We start from the raw sequence: 19023 nt of genomic DNA, 5'->3' as shown, positions 1-19023 counted from the left end.
CACGAGAGAGACATGTGCGGGTCTAATACCTGAGCTCTGACTTGATTACAGCGTCCATTGCACGACACGTCTATAGTTAGAAGGGTCGTAGAGGCTGCTGACCGAATACAATCCAATTCAGAGAAGTGAGCCCTCCAAACTGATGACACACCTAAAAGAAAGAAAGAGAATCAAATGAGACTGGGTCATGTCAGCAGCTATACAGTCAGAAATGGCATGCCAAAGCTTGAATGCAAACCCTAAAAATACAGTTGTAACAAACTATTTATTACAGTGTGGGGGAAGTCACTATTGTGACACAATATTTTTTATTTATTTTACACAATTACACAATGTTAGAGCCAGGTGAAGGTCTGAAGGAGCAAATCTTTGAGAAACGCAAAAACAGGCAATAGATACAGGTACTGCTTTATATAGTATGGTCTGTGCGGTGGTAGTAGCAGTATTTATTATAGTTAATTGCCTACTCTGATTAGAATCCGTTTGCATTGTGTGTGTGTGTGTGTGTGTGTGTGTGTGTGTGTGTGTGTGTGTGTGTGTGTGTGTGTGTGTGTGTGTGTGTGTGTGTGTACTATCAGTCCAAGGGTCAGGCAGCCCATAAGAAAACACATGTGTCATGCCTCCAACTGTTGGGTCGTGTCTTCTCTTGAGCCTACTACACAGACAGTGTTGAGTGTTATCTATTGTTTCAATGAGGCAGAGAAAGCCACTGCACCTCCTGATTGGATTTAAAGCTACACCCCACACACACACATGCTTGTTAATAATCCTACATTTTCATTACAGATTACAGAAAATGAGAATGAGGACCTAAAATTAATCCTTTACTTCCAAGATAATTTAGGTTGTACTCGACAACCTGTCCTATATAGTGCTCCACTAAGTGGAATAGAAACATGGATGCAGCCAGGGAAACTGCCGAGAAGAGAACAACAGATGCCATCATCGGCACTCAGAGACTGGGTGACCAGGCAGACAGTCTGGTGGTGATCTGATTCTGAACAAAGGCTCTTTTTTAATAACTGGTTGACTTGAAACAGCCAACAACTGCACACTAATCAAAGAAACCAAAACAAAGTGACGGAATTGAAATAAAATAAATAAATAGGGAAGCTGTTCTTCACAGCATGGCCCCGTGTTCCCGAAGAGCTAGCGAAGAAGACGAGCGAGGCCTTTTAAAAGTCGACTGATACTACTTGCTAATAACAACACGCTTAAATGTCCCAGTAAACCTCACTGTTTTTGAGAGTGCATTTTTAACAAGGATTGGCTAGATGCAGCCCAAAGAGTTTTCCTGCAGTTGTCGGGCATTTAAGATCTGATTCTTTGGATTAACAATGTTAAAATGGTTTGGTTATTGCAGACATCAGATCAGCTAAGCTAACTAGCTAACTAATGTTAGTGACGTTAACAGGCAACAGCCAAAGGCCATCTTTAAATACGAGAAGTGAATTTCCTTTTTTGTGCTAGTGTCCAGTACCTGGATTTTTACTGATTTTACTGATTGTGTGCGTTGCACACATGTACACAATATTGTACATGCTTAAATATTAACATGAAATATTGTGGATATTATGCGGATTTCGTGTTTTGGGTCACATCGTTTTGGTTAAACGGACACCTCGACCTCATATTTGGGGTGGGGGAATTCAACCATTCATTGTGGTTGTTATACTATACTATACTATACTATAGTTTTGACAAGGAGCCTAATTATTCCATGATTATTATTGGCCAAACAAGAATAAAATACCTCGATGATGTACCTCATCGATCATATTTCATAATAATCTGTATCCACGTTCAGAGATACATTTCATCCCGTTTTAATTAAAGGGGAGATGGTCGTCATAATAAATATTGCATAATGCCTTCGACAGGTGAGAATCATGAACATTAATTATGATGTTTACTGAGGTGAACAGCATCGGAGTCGTTTCAGACGATCCCAAGACTGCCTTTGCTAATAAACATTGACGTACGAGGCTCGAGCCTTTCGCTGGACAAACATGATGGAAGAAGGTCGACGCGAGCTTTATTCTGTTGAACATTTATCGTTTTTAGTTCAGAAAATGCGTCGTTCTGTATCGAACGAAAGGCTGGCGTGAGGAAGAGTATATTATATTAGCCACTAGCCCACTACTTAGCATTACCCTGCTAGCATCCGGCACGGCAGTGTGAGCTAGCTGTGTGGCTAATGTTAGTTTCGTTGCAGGATTGGTTCATTTGCACTTGTTTTGCAGTTATGATAACTGCTGTTGCTTCTTGGATGGATTTAACTTTCTGCCAATTTCACGGACAAGGCGGGAGGATTTCACAAAGGACCCCTGTACCTGTACCATCACCATACACCCGGCTTAGCCAGCTAGCATGCTTGTGTGTGTGTGTGTGTGTGTGGGGGGGGGGGGGGGTACTTAAAATATAGCAAAACAAAACGATCGATCGACAGATACTCACTTTACTAGGTGCTTTCGGTCATAATAAGGCTCCCCCATCTTCAATGCCACCATCAATCGGCCCGCTGGAACACATCAAGCAATGTATATGCCGACGTCAAGTGATCCATACGGGCTTGAATGTGGAGAAAAGGTCCTCGGCTCACTGCTTCAGCCAGGCTGAGCCAGCTGCTGCTCCAATGTTGCAAAGCTAAAGCTAACTAAGCTCAATGATGGCAGCCAGTTCAGGACTCCAATATAATAATACATACATGCAGCAACTTAGCAAGAGTTTGCATCCCACTGTGTGTCGTTATATGTTGACTTTACACTTCATGCGCCGGCGAGGTTCCTTGCTATAACTTTTATTATTGCATATTAACTTTATAGAACTCCCCCCAGACAGCAGTAACTCTTGCTGCTGCTATGCACTACTTCAGCATCACATGATGAGTGGGGATGGCAACAACATACCTGGCGCCAACGCTAAACGGTGTTCAATATTATATTATACCACTTTGCTTTTGAACTGTGCAGCAGTAGGCTGTTGGCACAGCACATAGTCTACTGTACTGTAAATCTGATTGAGAATGTAGGATACATATATGCTCTCTGCAATTTCACTTTGCGTTTTGCGTTTGGCCCATGAGTCAGTGAGTGAATGAGTGTAAATATGTAAGTACATTTTATTTACATAGCACTTCTCACAGAGATTATAACTCACAAATTGATTTACATACAGTGAGATTAAAAACAAAACAAGGTTAAAACAGAACATCTATATCTAAAACCTTTGGGAATGTTGAAATTGACCAAATAGTAAACGACAGTGTGTCTGCAAGAAAGCCTGCCAATGCAATGTGTTGTCTAAATTAATTGCATTTCTGAAATAACTTGAAAATGGCAGCTGAACATTTTTGCTCTATAGTTGATTATGATAGATATTGTGATAGCAGATTGAGATTTGTTTCAGATGTAAAGTGCAATATAATATTTTATAATATAACTATAACTATTATTAGTATTATTATTATTATATACAATCAGCACTAAAACATTTTAGATACATAAATATTAGATGGATGGATGGACGGGCCGGGTCACATGAAGTCCGAGATCCACATTGGAGCCATACAGTTCCCATCATCCCATGTTTATATTAAATGCATGCAATATCATAATGAACCCTTATCATAATATATATCATATATATCATTTGTTCTGTATCATAATTAACCCTTCATATTATTACAGCCTTCTGTGTCTGTGCATGCAGGGATCCATGCAGTAATGTACACATTGGCTGGTCTTCTGCTGCCTGTCCAACACCTTATCCTTGCCTAAAGACTACAAGTACTTTTGACAAAGAATCGTGGATGACCTCTATATTGTGATGGCGAAGCAATACAAGTTCACTTCTGCTGTGTGTGTGTGTGTGTGTGTGTGTGTGTGTGTGTGTGTGTGTGTGTGTGTGTGTGTGCGCTCGTGTGCGACTGCGTGCGTGCGTGCGGACGGTTACACCGGCCTCTAGAATTCTGAACTGCTGATGCAACTGTATCCTTTCACACCCTAGTGGCAGTGCAGTTTGGGTTCGGAGCCCTGGGACCCGATGTTAAGCTCTTTGCATCCTACACCTGCTGCCAAACTCATGCACACCATCAGGGCTTATTCTGGTTGTCACAGTCCTGTGCCCATAATAGTTTGCACATGTTTATAGTCTATATATGTTGACAATGAGCATCTTGCTATGTTGGTTTTCTCTGAAATTTCAGTGAGAGAATGAATTAGGATTTCTTAGCCACCATGATTATAGTTATTAGTGGTGGTGAAGTCAGCTATGCAGGCCTGGAATTTCACAACTTGTCCACTTGGCCTTTGGTGTTTTTGAGTGCTCAAAGGTCAAATTCCAGGGCAGCAAGCCCATCAAATTAAACAATTATTTTAAGTCCACAGAAACAATGAAGCACATTTTATAACTTGTATTATTAATTTCTATGTATTAAAAATAAAATGATCCTTAACCATTAATATTAGGGGCGACTTCCATGACATTCCTGGTCGCACTCAGCTCCCAGCACCATCCAAGGGGAGCAGTGGAGCTCATGGACACCTACAAGTATTTGAGTGTTCACTTGAACAAGGAACTGGACTGGATTGACTATGCTGATGCCCTCTAGTCTACACAGTATGGGTTAGGCCTAAACGTTAGGCAAGCAAGCTGTCCTTCCTGAGGAAGCTCAGGTCCTTGACCTTCAATGTGTGCAATGGGATGTGACGTACCAGTTTGTAGTAGTCAGTGCCCCGTTTGCAGTTTGCAGTGTTAGGGACACTGGACAGAGACTGAACAGAGGCCCCTTCTCCACCAGGGTTGAACCAGTTCGGTTATTTTTTCCTGCCTAATATTGAAGCAGTTCAGTGTGTTTCCACTGAAAATGAATTGGTTCAGAACCCTAAATGGAACCAAAGAATTACTGGCGGTTCCGTGAAACCACCAAGGTTCCAAGAATTGAGTTATTTTGGTGGAAAAGGGGCCAGGCTGTTGAAAAAAGGACAGTGTGTGGAGGTGATGGCAGACACGAGAAGAAGATATTATCCAGATTCCTGGCCAATCCCTACCCCCTCCAGAAGGAGGTAGCCTAGTGGTTTAGCCCCAGGGGTTCTGGAATCCTCCCCACACAGAACAACAAAGCTTGAATACATTTTGTTGGTTATCGTTTTTGACAATAACGTAATATGAAAATCATGCTTTTCGACAGGCTACTATAGTATGTTGTCGTTCATGGTTTTAAATGATAATAAATAAATGATGTGTTTAGTGGCTTGAGCAACAAGTTGAGAGTGAGCAGCCGAAGTGAATATTGGAGCAGTACCATGAAGAATACAACCACTAATCCACAATGGTATCATTATATTATGACTGCAGGCAGTTTATGAGACACCGATTATGAGATTATGATACACATACCCACCGCAGGTACACTAGGTATGACAGAGTTGTAAACCAGATCTTTAGAGAGTGAACAATCCTAAAGTCTCTCAGTTTGCTGTCGTGGTCAGTGAATTCCAACGGCCAGCAGATGGAGTCCTTGCTCTTGGGGTTGAGTTAAATGTAGTGTTATGAACAACATTCAAGATTCAAGAAGTTTGGAGGAAAATAGGCCTACAGGTCAATACAAAACTAAGATGATAAAACCAGAAAAAGCACAAAGACTTGTCTTCATCAGGGTCCTCTATTTTCAATTCATCAACATTTACAAAAAACTAAAAGAAAGAAATTAAGAAAGAAAACATCATAAAAATGGTTAGAAAAAAGGGAAAATGTGTACAGTATGGCGGATATATAATAATATAGGGAGGGGAGAGGGGACGATGTGATGAGGTCAGCACATCTCCATTTGGGTACATTTGGGCAAGTGGCCATCGCCTAATTTAGCCCAGTGAGTGTTTTTCGTGCAAAACTAATGCTTGGAATGGATTCAGAATCATGAAAAACCCCTAGTTTTGACACAATACATGCTTATTAAAGCCTTAGGCCTATAGGTTTTTAATGGTAGGCCTACTCCTCCTTTCAACCCCTGTATTCATCATGATCCATATTTTACTATTTTGAAAAATCTAGAATAGTTCAATTAGCCTATAAGATCACAACGTGACGATGTAGATTGGCTAGTTGAACTATTTTAAATTGTTTTTCAAAATAGTGAAAATTGGCAAATAAGTTTATGGATAATGGGTAATGGGTCGTGCAAGACTGAAGTGGTCATTTGTCCATCAGTCGACTACTCGACTTTGAGGCTTAATCAGGATTTTGGTCAGGACTAGACAGCTGTGGACATTGCTCTTGTCTTTATGTTTTTATGTAATTTTGTTTTCTTTTCTGGTCTTTGTGTTGTCAAATGTGTGTGTAGGCTAATATTTGTTGAATACAAGGCCGCTAGGTCGCAAGACAAATTTCAGTGCAAGCTGACATTAAAGTATATCAGGACCTGAATGGAAACATGGAAAAAATGTGGTGATCCCTTTGGAAGTGTACTGTTTACATTTCTGCCAATAAAGCCATTTCACTGACGGTAACCGGCGATAAATATACATTTTTCTATGCTCATTTTATATTTTAAAGAAAGTTAAAGGGAACATGAGAAAAATAAAGGGAAGCTCCGCACACTCAGATCTGCGCACAATCAATGTATTTATTTAGCAAGCTTTCGGTCTACTGACCTTCTTCAGGCATGAAAGAAAGTTAAAGGCAAAGCATAATGAACATTTAAAAATGTTGCCTATATAGGTTAATGTTAATGGTACCCCAACTTTCAACCCCTGAATTTACAATGATCCATTAATTTTTTCATTGACAATTTTAATATGTTATTTATTTTAGACACACACACACACACACACACAATCAATATAATTCTGGTCTTCACAAGGAGTGTTTCCCCAATGACATTTAACTTAAACCTACATCAAAGGCGCCATCTCCTGGTCGTTGGAGAGCACTGACAACGACAGCAAAGTGACAGGAAGTGATGGGACCCGAATGGAAACAAGACTTTCTTTCTTTCTTCGGAAATCCTTTTGGACCAAAATGCGTGGCTGTACCTTGTGCTGTTTGCATTTTTTATATTGTCGAATAAAACATTTGGACAAGAAGCACCCGCCCCATACGTAGCCTCGGTCCCCGGCTTACTTATCGCCCCATAACGCCAGGGCTCCACTGGGCGCGTCTGCGGCGCGTCTGCGTCGCGTCTGCGTCGCGTCTCCGTCAACGTAGGGAATGTGCCCTTTTAATCAATGGAGGGTGGCTCCACTGCCCGCGTTGCGTTGCGTTGTGCTGCGTTCGGTGACTCAAAAATTGCCCCGGTTCGTTTTTTGACGCACGCACGCGTCCAGTCATGTACAAAAATGTTTTGCTGACGCGCAGTTTTCAAAGGCCCGCGGTGGAGCACCTCTAGCGTGACGTTGACGTTGTCATGACACGAGCAGGACGCCACGGAGACGCGACGCGCCCAGTGGAGCCCTGGCGTAAGACAACCCCCATGCAAACCCCGCCCGCGTCCCCGTTCAGAAAACGAACACACCCTTCAGTTTCACTTCCGCCCATAGGCTTCCGCCTTAGCAAGCTTTCGTCTTTTCTCTTCACTTGACGGCTGAAGATACACACGTCGGGAACAGATTCACCTTAAAGAACTGACTGATTTGGGCTGAGTGAGAATTCTGCCTTGGTAGTCATTTTTGTGTAAGTGTGGCGTTATCTGAGTTCAGCGTGGTTTTACTACAGGCTGTTTTTTGTTTGTTTTACACAGCTCGGACCCAGATGAGCTAGGCTAGCTGCTAACGAGAAGCTGAAGCCAGGCCTTGGAGCCGGAGGCTAACGTTAGCCGAGCTAGCGTAGGTACTAGTGAACGAAGATATAAGTGGTGCAAAATATTTGTGTGTATATTGTCATGATGTCATCCACGCATTTTCAACTGAAAAAGGGCGTCAAATTGTGTCGATTAGCATTACCATTTGCATTACCGTCATGAACAAGTGTAGACGGTTGTACGTCTACGTACCACGGTTTGCTCCGAAAGTGACCGACCTACAAGCTACTGCAAGTCGTCTGCAACGCGTTGTGAGCTTGCCTTGTAGCTCTATTTTTGGGGCGTGTTGAATGTACAGTTGTGAGTGTGAAATGACGTAACTACGAGTACGAACCCATAATCGTTTTTGTACACTATTGTTGACGTAAAGTTGGTTTAGCAGAGTTTTGACTGTTGGGGTCAATTGTGTATTTGTTTTTAATTATGTGAGTACTGGTTGTTGTCAGCTAGCTGGCTTTCCAGTATATCCATTGGTCGTTGTAATATGTATTCATTGTATTGTACCTTTAAGCGCACTGTGTTAACAGTGACAGGATAAAACGGCTGCAACCATGTGGTTTTGCAAAAAAGAGGCGAGTGTGTTGTCGTGTGTACATTGCTATGACACATCCGTGAAGAGATCCCTCCCTTTATTCTGTTGATGATTAATCTGACAGCACAGCAGTATTGTATTTTAACTGTGCCATTATGGACCAGAGCTTCTGTGCCACTAGTAATGCTGGCCTGCAGTAATGGTTGTTGGTTTGTCAGGGGAAGTAGTGTGGAGCTGGATTCTTAAATGAAAAGTGGTTTGCTTTGTTAACAGTCAGTCACACAGGTGGGACTGCAACAGTTAAAAGTGTAAATGGTGCATTTATATAGCGCTTTTACAGAGATTGTGCATTACATTCATCACACACACACACATGCTGGAGGAAACCATGCAAGGCACCAACCTGCACATCGGGAGCAATTAGGGTTTCAGTCTTGCTCAAGGACACTTTAACACTAACTCTGGGGACCTTGCTGTGCCCTATCGGATAGGAATAGCCTTTAGGGGCGGCAGTGGCTCAGGGGTAGTGACCGGATAGGACCTATCCGGTCACTACCCCTGAGCCACTGCCGCCCCTAAAGCCTATATCTATTCTACGTCCGAGCATAGACATGGTAATGCCCCGCCTGCCTCTGATTGGCCTACCGACACTGCTGTCTTTCCCCCATGGTCTCACCAGACTGTCCTCCAAGACGCGAGGTTACTCCGTGGTGGGAAATAATAGTAAATAAGAATAATATAAGTACAAGAGAATGGCAGCTTGGCATGCACGACAGTAACTTGTAGAAAGGCATTGTTTGTGCCGTTTGCTTTGATTGAATAATTGATTGAACACGTATGTATTTGATTTGGCTGTGTTCTAAATTAAAGTGTTAGTGTTGATGATCGTGTATTAATCCAATTAAACTAATACTTTACTAAAAAAGATAAAGATCAAGGGAAGAGTAGGTCAAAAGCAGGATGTCAGAAATGTTGTCCTCAGTATTTTGTGTGCATGGTCTTATAAATGTTCCCTGAACAAGTGTACACCACAGTGCAGTAGCTTTGTTTCCACCACAGTACAGTAGCTTTATTTAAATACATTTTAAAATGGGAATCATGTGTTGCCCATTACAGCCATACAGCATGTTTGGGGGAGATGTTTTTCTGGATGTTCTCGTAGGTACTGTTTGTTATGGCCATATGAGTGTTTTTGGGCCAGTGATTGACTTATGGGTCCAGTGGCATCATGTTGGTATGCTAATGAATTTTAAGGTGAGCTAGAGAATAGTAGAGATGCTGTCGGCAATAATGTCATTCTGTACCCCTCTGTTCTGCAGGTGCTGTTATTTGTGCTTTGGCATGGCGGTGGTCATCCGTTTACAGGGACTCGGCGTCACAGCTGGTTCTGAGGACATTCGCGCTTTCTTCAGAGGCCTCAAAATCCCAGATGGTGGGGTGCATATTATTGGTGGGGTACGAGAGGAGGCTTTCATTATCTTTGCCTCTGATGAAGATGCAAGAAGGGCAATGGTTCGGTCGGGGGGTTGCATTAAGGGATGCCCAGTCAACTTGCTACTGAGCAGTAAGTCAGAAATGCAGAGTATACTTGAGGAAAGTACAAAAACTGCAGAGCTGGAACTAAAGGGGTCACCCAGGGAAACGTCCGGGTGGCATGAAGAGGATGTTTTTGGAGGGGATAGGAGAGCTGACCACATGCAGTCTAATAGAGGAGGTAGACAACCAGGTCATTCTCATGATAAGGCATGCCAGAATCTGAGGTCTCCATCAACCACTGATGATGATGTGTACGTGTTTCTAAAGGGGATGCCTTTCGAAGTGACTGAACAGGATGTCCGTGACTTCTTTCATGGGCTACTTGTCGAGGACATCATCTTAAAAAAATTCCAATGGGGCCAAAACAATGGGTATGGTCTAGTCAAATTTGCCACTAGAGAGGATGCAAGAGGTGGCCTGATGAGAGATAAGCAATACATTGGTCCAAGGTATGTGAATGTTCAGCCATCACATCAAGAAAAGTGGCTTCAGTCAGGTGGAAGTTTGGAAGTGGGTGTACATGGTAATGGCAAGTTTGGAAGAGGGAGATCGCCGACTCACAGTCCAAGGTCAAGATCTCCTTTGGCCCTGCCAACTCGCAGTCCAAGGTCAAGATCTCCTTTGGCCCTGCCAACTCACAGTCCAAGCCGGTATCCACAACCCCTTACAAGGTCAAGATCTCCTTTGGCCCCACCTACTCACATTCCAGGATATACACAAGTCCGTACAAGGTCAAGATCTCCTTTGGCCCACAGTCCCAACTCTTCTTCCAACGAAGATCTTTGTGTCGTCATCAAAAGTCTGCATGTTTCAGTGAAAAAACGTGACATCAAACAATTTTTCAAACACGCAAGACTGGACGATGACCAGATTCTGTTCGTACTTAACAAAGGAGGGAGATCAAAATGCATCTTTGTGCTTTTCGACAGTCTTGGGGAATACAGTGTGGCCTTAACTCGCAAAAATGAAAAGATATATGACAGAATTGTCTCTGTCTCCCCAATCTCACGTAAGGATATGATGTCCATCCTGGAATCTCATGCCGAGAACGAGGGCCCTCTGGAACAACAAGCCAATCCTTGTGATTCTGAGAAGGTGTGTGTCTATCTGCGTAATATGCCGTTTGATGTACATAAGGTAGAGATCACGGACTTCTTTTTTGGGTACAATATTACAGAGGACAAAGTGTGGTTGCTGCGGGATCATAAAGGTGCCAGTCTTGGAGAGGCTTTAGTGGTCTTTCGGTCTGCGGGAGAAGCTATGAGTGCTCAGTCTCTGAATGGCCAAAGTTTTCTTGGGACGGAAGTCATGTTGAAGTCCATAGCACTGTCTCAGATGCAGGAGTTTGGTGTTGTACTCACAGCAGCACAAGAGTCTATACTAAGAGAGGAGAGGTACTCTGCCAGGAAAAGTGAGGGACCTCATTATCCTGGTGACATGGCGGTTCAAAACTTAAGAATGCCCACTGATGGTAATGGGGCAATACAGGTTGATGTCCATAGAGGGGGTGATCCTTATGCAACAGGATCTTATGCTACACAGGGCAGAGGTAACGGAGATTTTGGGCCGCCTGCACCCCAGTTCGATGGACCCACATGTGTGAAGATAGTGAACCTGCCGAAGCGAATCCAAACGGACGAAATCTATGACTTTTGTTATGGGTATTGTGTGATCCCCGGATCTGTGACCTGTGGGCTCAGACGTATCCAAGGAACCTGGAAGCAAGTCGCAAACGTGGATTTTGAGTCACGAGAAGAGGCGCTTAGAGCAATAAGAGAACTGAGTGGAAGACCAATAGGTCCAAGGAAAGTACAGTTGATGTTGAAGGAATCGTTTTTTGACTGAAAATAAGACATTTTCACATCATGTAACATGCCCCAAACTGGTTGACTTTGGACTTGATGATATTCTGAGAAACCGCTTCATCACCCTGTGCGTTTTAGTTTTTTCCTCTACCATAAATGTTTAGTTTTGGTTTTAATTCTTTTTTTGTTCGATTCAATGTTGGGGATGACCTGAGCTCAAATCTTATTGAAAGATGTTTGTTAAAACATTTTAATGTACTCTTTACTAATCTAATTGCATTTGATAAAAGTACATAGTGTTGAACATCTGACTCATGTATTCATTTAGATTTAAATTGACTTGTACCCCATCAAGGTAAGAAATCTCTAAAGTGTTTGAGCCTACTGATTATTTTTGGTGTTACTTATAAGTTATCTTTTTCTTTACCTCCATATAATGCAATTGCCCTGGACAGCGGATGAGTTGATTATTATAAATAAAAGGCATTTTTATTGCATTATAAAAAAACACCATAATGACAAAGTAAGAATTTCATGTGTTTTCTGAATGCTAAGTGCTTCTTTTTTGGGTTCTGGTTAGCTACCCATAGTTAATTGTGTACACTAAATGTTTATTTTATGACACTTGACTGACAGTCCCTCAAAGAAAGAGCCTGCCATTTCTTGATGGCTCAACTAGAATAGGGAAGACATTAAAATATTAAGAATTATGTGCATACTGTCAAAAGTAAAGACATTGAGTTTTATAAGAAACTTGGAATTGTGTTTTTGCAGACGAAACAGTCAAGTAAATTGATAGGCTGACTTAAAGTCCAATATGACAATTATGGCTTATGGGACCACCAAAACCCAAAAATAACCTTTTCTGTCATCACTTGCTAAATCAGGTTTTAAATATCTTATTTCAAATCATTAGTCTCTTACTATTCATTATCCTTATTATTTATATATATTTATCTGCTATAATGTAAGTGTTGCTGGTTATTGATCATGGAGCATAAGCTGTAATTGGGATTTAATTCTTATTTGGCATGAAATGAAATTGAGAATTAATGCTTTTTTTTTTGGACCGGAGAAAAGCTGAAAATATTGTTATCGTATGTTTTTGTGCTGAAAACTGACATTCACTGGTTGATTTACACCACTGGCCCTCTATGCTGTCAGTTCAAATCAAATGTCAATTTCACCAAAATTGGCATTCATTAAAATTACATGTTACTGAATGTCATAGAAATTGATATGTACTAGTAATTTACATCTAAAATTGCTAAGAGGCAACTGTAAATTGCTGATTTTATCCTGTGACTACCCAATTTGGGTTGGATGGGTGTGCTCAGTGCTCACTCACTATTGTACTATTAAGGCTCATTCATATTCTGGATTTTCGGTGGTGAGCTGCTCACACTGGAGCTGAAATAACGTTGAGCGGTGGTGAGTAAAAACGGAAGGGCTGGGGCGGTGGTTCGCTCTTCACCGCGGCTCGTGACGTCATGTAGTTCGGTGTTCACCTAACCACCGGTGACCACCGAACTACAACATGACGTCACAAGCCGCGGTGAAGAGCAAACTACCGCTCCAGAGTCCAGACCACCTCTCTGTTTTTACTCACCACCGCTCAACGTTATTTCAGCTCCGGTGGTCAGCTCACCACCAGAGTGGTGGTCACCTTACCACCGAAAATCCAGACTATGAATAGGCCTTTAAGGGTTATTCAAGCGTTATTCATCACCTCACCACTGAAAATCCAGACTATGAATAGGCCTTTTCCCATTTAACCACAAAGAAATATAATGGCCTAGATCTGAAATGATCAAATGAAATGATCATTTAATTAAATGCAGGGGTCATCGCCATGCTGGCTTGTGGTGGACATTTTTGCTACGGACATACAAAATGAGTGAACAATAATATTACCAGAAACGCAAAGAGCTATCCCTGAATGACCATAACGGGTCTGCAAGTCTGTTCAAATGGAATAATAGGCCAGTCAATCTAAAATGAAAAGGGGGTGACCCAACATAAATTGCAAAAGTAATGTTCAAGGTTTTTTATGATCCTTATCCCAAATAACATTAAAAATAGAGTATTATATAAATTGTGGATCATGGTAAATTTGGGTTGAAAGTTGGAGTATCATTAAAAACCTATAGGCCCAAAACCTATAATGGTACTCCAACTTTCAACCCCTGATTAACAATAATCCACAATTTATATAATACTCTATTTGTAATGTTATTTGAACCTAAGGATCATTTAAAAAAAAAAACTTTTGCCATTTATTTTGGGTCAAATCTTAGATTGACTGGCCTAGAACTCAATGTTCCATTTCATTGTCAGGCTCAGAGTTAATGATCCTTGCAAATAAAACATTTGAGAACCACCAGCAGTAGTTGGACTCCTAATATGCCATAGTTTCATAGTAAATCATTGTCATACATATTCTGGAGAAAACCCATGGCAACTTGACATTCAGTAACTGGGTCCTATGATCAAAATAAGAAGAAAATCTAACTGGTGACCCCTGATACTTACATGGCCAAAATTGAGACGACGCCAGGGTCATCTTCAGAATTAAGAATCATCACTGTTCGCCACGGCACTCAGCCCTTCACTTCACATTCCAGCATGGTAGGTGGCGGTAATGCTCCTAAAGTTGGCGGAGCTATTCTACCGGCGGAAATCCAAATGAAGAATCTGCTTCAGCGACGAGCGTCAGCGAGAGAGAGAGCCGGGAAGACAAGACATCAAGACAATACACTCTGGGCCCCATTCACCGCACTGGCTTTTTATTGCTATTTTATCCCAAACAAAATCACTTCACTTAACTTTCCGGCTCCGAAATACACGGTCTCTTGTGGTAGACCCTTGAGTAAGTTTTGAGTACGTTTTGTCGTTGTGGGTACACTGGAATGAACGGTTCATTCTCGAGCTAGCCGCTAACTGCTAGCTAGAGGCCTTGGGGAAGCCATGGAGGTGTCGCTTGCAAATAACATGAGAACAAGAGGGAGGCTCGCATCTCACTTTAAAATGCTCCATGTTATTTTAGCCACACAGCATCGGCACGACGTTTCGACCACCTTGCGGTCTTTTTTCAAAGTCAGCTGGGGAAATTCAAAATACAAGCCAAATTGTAAATGTATTTTTTTTGTCAAGCGACACCGTCTATTATGGATTCTAATTTAAGCAGGTAGAGAGTGCTATCGTTGTTGGCTTGGCTAACGTTAGCTTAGCTGTTGTCTTCTGAACGTGAGTCTTCCATTATCTGATTCTGAAGTCTGAACCATTCGCATCCATTGTGGTTTTAAATGGCTGGTGGTGTATTTGCCATTATTCTCTACCTGTCTTAATTTAAAGGATCCCCAGTTTGATCGGAGTAATTCCACAAGACTGAGATCTGACTTAATCTGATTAACTGCCTCTGGTACTGCTGGCATGCAGTAGAGTTATTGGTTGATCAGTGCAGGGAAGTGGAGCTGGATTCTAATGTCTTGCTTGGTTCTTTGTATTCTGTGTTTGAGATGCAAGTGATGCCGTCGACAGTGGTTTTGTGTGTTGGCTCCATGGGTTGGCGCCCATGATCCCACCAAGTATATTTGAAATGTCTGCATATGGTGCTTCTTCCTTTGAGAGATGTCAGTTTCTCGTGAAATCGCAACTACACTAAAAGATTGAATGTAATTCTAAACGTGTGTAGCGGACATTAATGTGTATGGACCTGGTGTATAAATTGGTTCGCCACTTACATGAAAGAAAGGTAGTTGTCCTTTATTTATTTATTATAAAGCTCGTGATTTGTTTTGGAAATTATATATATATATTTTTGCTGTGGGTGTTTTTTTCAGGCTCTTCCTAACGAGAACACTTGCTCTTGGTTATGTGTGTTCCTGTTGATGGGATGGCAATGTTAACGTTTTCTGTTCTGGACCAATAATTGACTGCATTTTGGGCGCAACCCAAAGCATCACATTGAAAGACTATCACAATGATGAAAGAGATGAGCATGGACTTTTGTATTTAACTTTTAATTGAATTGTTCATTGTTTGTACCTGAGATTGTACACTAATGGCACTATTAATCTCAGTTAAACCCATAAATTGCATATGCTTAAAAATTGAGGCATTGCCAAGGAGACTATTAAATCCCAGAGAACAAGGGAGTGAGCTATGTGGTTGTTAATGCTCATCCTACTTCCCTAATGTTTTGATATCTGCAGTCTTATTGCCTATTTTACAGTATTTCAGTGGTGTACCAGTTTGCCATGTTATGATCACACACTGTAAACTAATGGTTCAGTGGTGTCATGATGGAATGTCAAGGAATTTGAAGGTGAGCCAGAGATGCTGTCGGCAATAATGTCATTCTGTACCCCTCTGTTCTAATCTGCAGGTGCTGTTATTTGTGCTTCGGAATGGCGGTGGTCATCCGTTTACAGGGACTCGGCGTCACAGCAGGTTCTGAGGACATTCGCAATTTCTTCAGAGGCCTCAAAATCCCAGATGGTGGGGTGCATATTATTGGTGGGGTACGAGAGGAGGCTTTCATAATCTTTGCCTCTGACGAAGATGCAAGAAGGGCAATGGTTCGGTCGGGGGGTTGCATTAAGGGATGCCCAGTCAACTTGCTGCTGAGCAGTAAGTCGGAAATGCAGAGTATACTTGAGGAAAGTACAAAAAATGCTGAGCTGGAACAAAAAGGTTCACACCGGGAAAGGTCCAGGCGGCATCTAGTGGATGTTCTTGGAAAGGCTAGGAAAGATGACCACATGCAGACTCCTAACAGGGGACATAGCCAGTCAGACCATTCTCATGATGAGGCACGCCAGAAGCTGAGGCCTCCACCAACCAGTGATCCTGTGTGTGTGCTTCTGACGGGAATGCCTTTCTTTGTGACTGAAAATGATGTACGTAACTTTTTTCATGGTTTATCTGTTGAGGGTATAATCTTTGGGAAAAATCAACGTGGCCATAACAATGGGGAAGGTTTCGTCAAATTTGCCACAAGCCAGGATGCAAGAGATGGCCTGATGAGGGATAGGGAATACATTGGTCCAAGGTTTGTGAGAATTAGACCAGTAACAGAAGAAGTTTGGCTTGAGGCAGGTGGTAACTTTGGAGTGGGTGAAAACGGTAACAGCAAGTTCAGAAGAGGGAGCTCACCAACTTCCAGTCGAAGGTATCCACAGCCCCATACAAAGTCAAGATCTCCTTTGGCCCCACCAACTCACAGGCCAAGTTATCCACCAGCCTGTACACGGTCAAGATCTCCTTTGGGCCCTCCAACTCACAGTGCAAGGCAACCACAAGCTCGTACACGGTCGAGGTCTCCTTTGCCCCCCAGACCCAACTCTCCATCCAATGAAGAGTTTTGTGTCATGTTGGAAAATCTGTCGCATGCTGTGGAAAAGCGTGACATCAAAGATTTTTTCCGTTATAGACTGGAGGATGACCAGATACTCTTCCTACTTGATGACCAAGGAAGAAGAACAAGCTCTCTCTTTGTGCTTTTCAACAGTCTGAGGGACTACTGTTCAGCCTTAACACGCCATAATGAAAAGTTAAATCACAAGAATGTTCACATCTCTCCAATTTCACGCGAGAAGATGATGTCCATCCTGGAATCTCACACCGGGAGACCTGGTCAAGGAGGTAATGTTAATGACTCTGAGAAGGCATGTCTCTATGTGCGTAATATGCCATTTGATGTACGTAAAGTAGAGATCATGGATTTCTTTGAGATGGGTTCTGTTGGGTTCAATATTACGGAGGACAAAGTGTTTTTGCTGCGGGATCATAAAGGTGCTGGTCTTGGAGAGGCTTTAGTGGTCTTTGAATCTGAGGAGGAGGCTATGAGTGCTCTGCATTTGGATGGGCAAAGGTTTCTTGGGTCAGTAGTCATGTTGAAGTGCATATCACTGTCTCAGATGCGGGAGTTTGGTGTTGAGCCCCCAGCAGCGCAAGAGTCGATGGCAAGGAAGGAGAGGTACTCTTCCAGGAAAAGTGATGGACCCCATTATCCTGGTGACATGGCGGTTGGAAACTTAAGAATGCCCACCGATGATCTGCAGGTTAATATCCATAGACGGAGTGATCCTTACCCAGGCGGATCATATGCTTCACAGGACGGAGGTAACGGATTGAATTATGGAGACTTTGGACCGCCTTCACCCCAGTTCGAGGGACCCACTTGTCTGAAGCTAGTGAACATGCCATTGAAAATCAAAATGGATGAAATCTATGACTTTTGTTATGGATATCGTGTCATCCCTGGATCTGTGACCGTACTACATGACAAGAATGGAATGCCAAATGGTTCTGCGACTGTGGTCTTTGATTCCCGCCAGGAGGCGCTTACAGCAGTTAAAGAACTGAGTGGAAGACCAATAGGTGCAAGGAAAATACAGTTGATTTTTGTTTGAAAAGAAAGCGCTTTTCACATGATGTAACCTGTCCTAACTTGTTTCGGACATAACATGACCATATTTTGAAATATAAGCTTCACTTAGGCTTTTTTCTTTTTGCTCTACATGAAATGTTATATTGTGATTAGACAACATAGTGTGACTAGTAAATGTGTTTTGTTTTGAGTGTTCTACAATGACATAATTGTTCAGTTGCTTTCTTCAATGACCTCAGCTTTTACGGGGGACATTTATGTAAATATAATTTTGTTAATGTAATAAGTGATAAAACCCAGATAAATGGCATGCTGTTGAATTAAATGACTTGTGTATTCATCTTTATTTAAATTTAATTGTAAGTATTGTTCGATCATTTTCCAGTTTACGCAACTGTCTAGTGAGTATTTTTTTGTGGTTTCTCTCCAAACTCAAAAGTGCTTCTGTTTTAGGAAAAGGAATGACTGAGATCTTGTAAGAATCTTTATTTAAATTTAAATTAATTGTCCACCACCAGGTAAAATGACTGATGTTGAACCAACTGATTTATTATATCCAAATTATTTAACAATTACTTGACTCTGACGTCACAGGATCCAGTTAAGTCTGATCTAAACTCATAGCTGCATCGTTTGCTCATGCATTTGTACTTTTCTTCAGATTTTTTTTTTTACTTAAGCTGTATGAAATACTTTCCATTAATATAGTGGTTGCAACTGTATTCATTGATTGCCTGAGTCCCGTTAAAATTGAAGTAGTTCTGGTCATTTTGTGGGGGGCACAGGGGCCACGCATTAAAAGTAAATTAATCCGCAAAATTTGACGTCATTTGTATTGTTGACCTATTTCTAAAATATTAGTGCAACTTTCATTCATTTTTTACCCCTCTATCACACGGAACTATGCTTTTTGTGTCCATATCACTATGCCCAAAAATAGTTCCATGTGATAGAAGGG

General features: G+C 41.8%; 3 protein-coding genes across 3 annotated transcripts in view; 2 read left to right on the top strand and 1 right to left on the bottom strand.

Annotated features, from left to right (window-relative positions):
- Nucleotides 1-2859, bottom strand: part of setd2 (SET domain containing 2, histone lysine methyltransferase) — a 39886-nt gene extending 37027 nt beyond the window's left edge. The window contains exons 1-2 of the mRNA XM_083761072.1: nt 2458-2859; nt 30-151 (exon numbers count right to left, since the gene is read on the bottom strand). Of these exons, the coding sequence (XP_083617198.1) occupies nt 30-58 (29 nt within the window). The 5' untranslated portion in view covers nt 59-151; nt 2458-2859. The remainder of the gene's footprint in view (nt 1-29; nt 152-2457) is intronic.
- A 4686-nt stretch (nt 2860-7545) lies between these two features.
- On the top strand, nt 7546-11975 carry LOC310855626 (RNA-binding protein 12B-A-like). The gene is made up of 2 exons (XM_083760714.1): nt 7546-7671; nt 9650-11975. Exon 2 carries the CDS (start codon nt 9672-9674, stop codon nt 11709-11711), a length of 2040 nt encoding a protein of 679 aa, XP_083616840.1. The 5' UTR covers nt 7546-7671; nt 9650-9671; the 3' UTR covers nt 11712-11975.
- A 2426-nt stretch (nt 11976-14401) lies between these two features.
- rbm12bb (RNA binding motif protein 12Bb) lies at nt 14402-18384 on the top strand. Its single transcript, XM_083761115.1, has 2 exons — nt 14402-14540; nt 16059-18384. Exon 2 carries the CDS (start codon nt 16081-16083, stop codon nt 18085-18087), a length of 2007 nt encoding a protein of 668 aa, XP_083617241.1. The 5' UTR covers nt 14402-14540; nt 16059-16080; the 3' UTR covers nt 18088-18384.
- The last annotated feature ends 639 nt before the right edge of the window (nt 18385-19023 follow it).

This window comes from Protomyctophum parallelum, assembly GCF_964188405.1.
Source record: "Protomyctophum parallelum genome assembly, chromosome: 3".
Taxonomy (NCBI): domain Eukaryota; kingdom Metazoa; phylum Chordata; class Actinopteri; order Myctophiformes; family Myctophidae; genus Protomyctophum; species Protomyctophum parallelum.
This window is presented reverse-complemented; position numbering and strand designations above follow the sequence as displayed.

What these genes read in the sequence shown, in the direction of transcription:
- LOC310855626 (XM_083760714.1), top strand. Translation starts at nt 9,672, where the DNA reads ATGGCGGTGGTCATCCGTTTACAGGGACTCGGCGTCACAGCTGGTTCT.
- rbm12bb (XM_083761115.1), top strand. Translation starts at nt 16,081, where the DNA reads ATGGCGGTGGTCATCCGTTTACAGGGACTCGGCGTCACAGCAGGTTCT.